Here is a 4,217-nt window from a genome sequence, read left to right as displayed (position 1 = left end):
ATGTATGAAACAGGCAGTATTGTGCCACAGACCACTCCCTCCTCTTTCTTACAGCTGGTAGGACATAACTCTGCCGTATTCCACAGGTACTATGGTGCTCTCGAGACAGGTCAGGAAAAAGAGGAGGTTGTACTGACCTGTATACACAATAACCTTATCTCGAGCCATTTATGATCTCCAGAAAGGTACATGCCCTTCTATACAAGTAGAGTTACACCACTTCAAGCTGACAACCAACAGCAAGACTACACGTTCACTTAAGTAAGCATTTATTAGACAATCCTTTAACATGAAATTATACAAATAAAGTTTGTATAAACACAAGTCCACATTGTGTCATAACATGAATGGCAAAAATAAAAGTAAAAACCATAAAAGAAAACTAGTCAGCCACTATGTACAGTTGGACACAGTTGTGTCATACACTAAGTCTTTTACAAAATAGTCAATTCCTCTCATGAAGACCACCCTCCATTCACTCACGATGTGCTGCAAGATGGCTTTGTTGTAGTATTTCTACCTAAAAATCAAGACAAAATGTATGTCAGATCTGTGCAAGTTACTAAAAGAATCGTTAAAAGGTCCATTTTCATGAACTGCTTTAAGTCTTCTATATATTCCTTTCTTCACTGTTAAAGATCATATGCATAATTTTGTTACCCATCAGTAATTTTTCTTCCCAATTACAGACATTTAGCCCACTTAGGGAGCTCTTTCAGAACAACACACCCCCAATTTAGACTATAACCAGGCTCTGGATCAGTTTTTTTCCACTGGAAACACTGCCAAAAGGGTTTCCAGTCATTTATCCACCTAAATGGTTGCTGTGCAAACACAAGTCAGGTTAAATTTAGTTCAAACAAGTCCACATGCATATGATCTTTAATGTTTTTCCAGATTTAAAAGTTCGTTTTGGTTTGTAGGTTTCACTATTAGCTATAAAAAGAAAAAAGCAAGCATTAAATCTTAAAGAATGCACTTAAAATGAGGTTCCACAATTGAAATACAACACTAAACAGAAGACCAAATGATTAAGCTGTAAAGGCATTTATGTACTTTAACTCCTGTAAAAAACCATTTAAGTTAAGACACTTTATCTTCAAAAAGATTAAAAAAAGAAGCCAAAGTCTGAAGTTTTCCACTTTAATCTTTACGCTGGTACATGAAGTTGGAAGAGACCATACCACAGGACAGCGTTTTCTGGTGTATGCCTTGCGCTCTGCCTGCAACGTGCGACCCCAGAGATAGACGTGGTCAGGGTGACACACGGCCTGCAATGAAGTTCCCGCTGGCGGGTACAAACAAGGTATAATGTCAGAGTTAGAAGACAACATTCTTGTTTTCCTTAAGTTGTACCCATTTCAGTACTTTACCTGTTAATACTTCTAATAAGTTTAATTATTCCTCTAGACCACCTGGTACACAACGCAAAACAGAAAAACTCTTATGTTTTTCTGAAGTACTAAAGAAGATAAAGTCACTTTTTACAAAGTTAAAGATCTATAGACACTGTAGGCAAAGCTGGTTTAAAAAAAAAAGGAGTTTTTAAGTTAACAAAAACCTTAATTAAAAGAAAAGTCATGCTACGTGTAAGATTTAACTCTTCGTTTGTCTATTGATCTTTACATTAGAGATATGCAGAGTGGACCTTGCATTCATGTACACACCTGATTCCCCCAGTGCTAGGCGCCGCTTTAGTATGGCTGGTAGTTGTTTTGGTGGTTGCCGCCGCCACGGGACGCCTTTCCGTACGTGCTCTGCTGACCTGTAGATAACATGGGGCAACTTGGAAGCATTAAGATTAACATCCGACACGCTGAAGGACTGCTCCTGTACAGCAGACCAACAGGGCTGCTCTCTAGGGGTGTGCATGTGTTACGAGTAAGGGAGCAGTTACAGAGACAGTTACCAAAGGAGGTCCCTGTTCAGAGGCACACTACTGTTATCTGGAATGAGATCAAACCCACTTACCACTGTAGTCTGTGTACCCTGGCCCATAGCCGTAATTGGGATAGTTGTAGCCAGAGTAGTCATATCCTCCATAGCCACTGTAGCTCTGATCGCTGTAAGCACTGTTGTAGTTTCCATATCCTTGGTCATAGTAGTTGTTATAGCCTTGATTCCAGTTTTGTCCCTGACCTGAAACCAAGTATAGCACAGTATAGTTACAGAACTTCCTTCAATCCTCTCCTATTCCACTTCATCTAACTTCAGACCTGGAAGAATCCTCTTACCTTCCCAAGAACTCAAGAATATATTTTTTTAAAAAGAATTGAGGCATCTCGTCTGGATATGAGAGACAGGTCATAAGATCACCCACAACATTAGAGAAAGACAGTGAGTAGTCCTGATCATAAAACAGCCAGCAAAACAAAAACAACACGCTGAATGCATGCACTACTGCAGCTCCTGTTGCTTTCCTCTAACTTCCATTTTGGATCATCAGCTGCCTGAACACCACATTGTAACACAGGATCAGCTTTACTGCACTGTGTTGGTTACAACTGCTTTTTAACACTGAGATGCACTATCCTGTAATGTTACAGCTGATTGCTTCTCGTCCATTTGCAAAATTACTTTCTTCCTCTTTAGCAAACAGCTTGTGTTTTCTTGCCCAGGAGCCAACACTGTATCTCTTCACGTTAAAGTGAATACCCACTTAGCTATGCAGTCAACTGGGCTGCACAAAAACACCCTACATTCAGCTTGCCACCTCACCACTTGAATGCAAACAGACCCAGAAGAGATTCTTGGGCTTCCACAAGCAATCACAACCACCAAAATGCCATTTACTACCAGGCTACTTTCCACATTCAATGTAAATGTGAAATCTGCATGCAGTCAAAACCTGGAATATCTACAAACACCTCAGTGTTTAGTACAGACAGGTAAGCTTTTACATTAATTTCATACTCCAAAACACTCACCCCGTCCACGCCCCCTTCCACCTCCTCGCCCACCAGCCGCGTTGTTTTTTCCTCCTTTCTGCTGCTGCTGCTGTTGCCTGTATACCTCTTTGGGTTGCGCTACTTTGATCTCACACTGTAAAGACAGAAATCCTTCAACTTATCAAGCATTTCAAGACCATTTTGTGAGCTTCTTTCAGGGAAGTCTATTATAGAGATGGTCTATTTCACATGGTAAGAAGGTCAGCTTCCATACCTTGCCTGAACCAATTTGATGGTATCTGCTTTCTAGTAACTTCTTTACTGGCTCTTCATCTGTGTATGTTATAAAACAGAAGCCCCTCCTCTCATTTGTCTTTGTGTCCATAGGAAGCTCAATGTTTTCAATCTGAAATCAAAAGTGCCTATGAGTAACGTGTGAAATCCACGAGCAAGTTTTTATGCTACCAAAATCACCTTGGCAGTCCAGTGTCTACACCAAACTGCTTTTGATACCTGTAAATGAACCTATCAAAACACTGTGGAACCATTAAAATGCATGTAAATTCAACAAACCCTAATTTTATGTAAGCCTGAGCCAGCTCTCCTCACAAATTGCTCTGTCTTAAGACAGAGGTAACACTGCAGTTGAAAACCAGAACTATTCTTAGGTACCATTATACAATACCTCGCCAAAAGCGCCAAAGTACTCCTTAATCTGTTCTTCAGACGTATCTGGACTCAGCCCACCAACAAATACTTTTTTTGGTGGCTCCTTCCCTTTTAGGGCTTTTGCTCTTTTAGGATCTATTAATTTCCCATCCAACTTGTGTTCCTTCAGTTCCAATACCTAAGAAGCACAGAGGAAAACAGTCTCAGATCATTACAGTGACACAAGGCGAGTTTTGTGCCATCAATCCACAAGATAACCACCCACCTTCTCCACACTGGCAGCATCCTTGAAGAGCACGAATCCAAACCCTCTCGACCTCCCAGTGACCGGGTCTGTTTTAATGGTACAATCCACGACCTCACCAAACCGAGAGAGATACTCTGTCAAGTCTTTCTTGCTGGTGTCCCAGCTGAGGCCTCCAATAAACATTTTCCTGAAACGCAAGAAGTACATACGAATGCACGTAAATACACGCGCGCGCGCACTGCTAGGCACACAGGCAGGCGCGGAGCACGGAGCAAGCTTGCTCGTAGCCACCCCAAGCTAAAGCCCATCGGTGCGGTACCGCCACCCCGCTCAGCCTGCGCCCGCTGCTCCAGGCCTTGGCAGCGAGGGGGAGGCAGCGGCGGGCCCGGCTCGGCCTCACCGCTACACGGGGG

General features: G+C 42.2%; 1 protein-coding gene across 1 annotated transcript; it reads right to left on the bottom strand.

The window, feature by feature from the left end:
• Window positions 1-249: 249 nt before the first annotated feature.
• HNRNPDL (heterogeneous nuclear ribonucleoprotein D-like) lies at window positions 250-3,987 on the bottom strand. Its single transcript, XM_008945422.1, has 7 exons — window positions 3,823-3,987; window positions 3,574-3,735; window positions 3,163-3,294; window positions 2,928-3,042; window positions 1,972-2,139; window positions 1,668-1,765; window positions 250-520 (listed from the first exon to the last, which is right to left on the bottom strand). Exons 1-6 carry the CDS (start codon window positions 3,985-3,987, stop codon window positions 1,695-1,697), a joined length of 813 nt encoding a protein of 270 aa, XP_008943670.1. The 3' UTR covers window positions 250-520; window positions 1,668-1,694.
• Between the last annotated feature and the right edge of the window lie 230 nt (window positions 3,988-4,217).

This window comes from Merops nubicus, unplaced genomic scaffold (genome assembly GCF_000691845.1).
Source record: "Merops nubicus isolate BGI_N331 unplaced genomic scaffold, ASM69184v1 Scaffold47778, whole genome shotgun sequence".
NCBI lineage: Eukaryota > Metazoa > Chordata > Aves > Coraciiformes > Meropidae > Merops > Merops nubicus.
The sequence above is the reverse complement of the archived record's forward strand: the minus strand, read 5'-3'. Positions and strand labels throughout refer to the sequence as shown.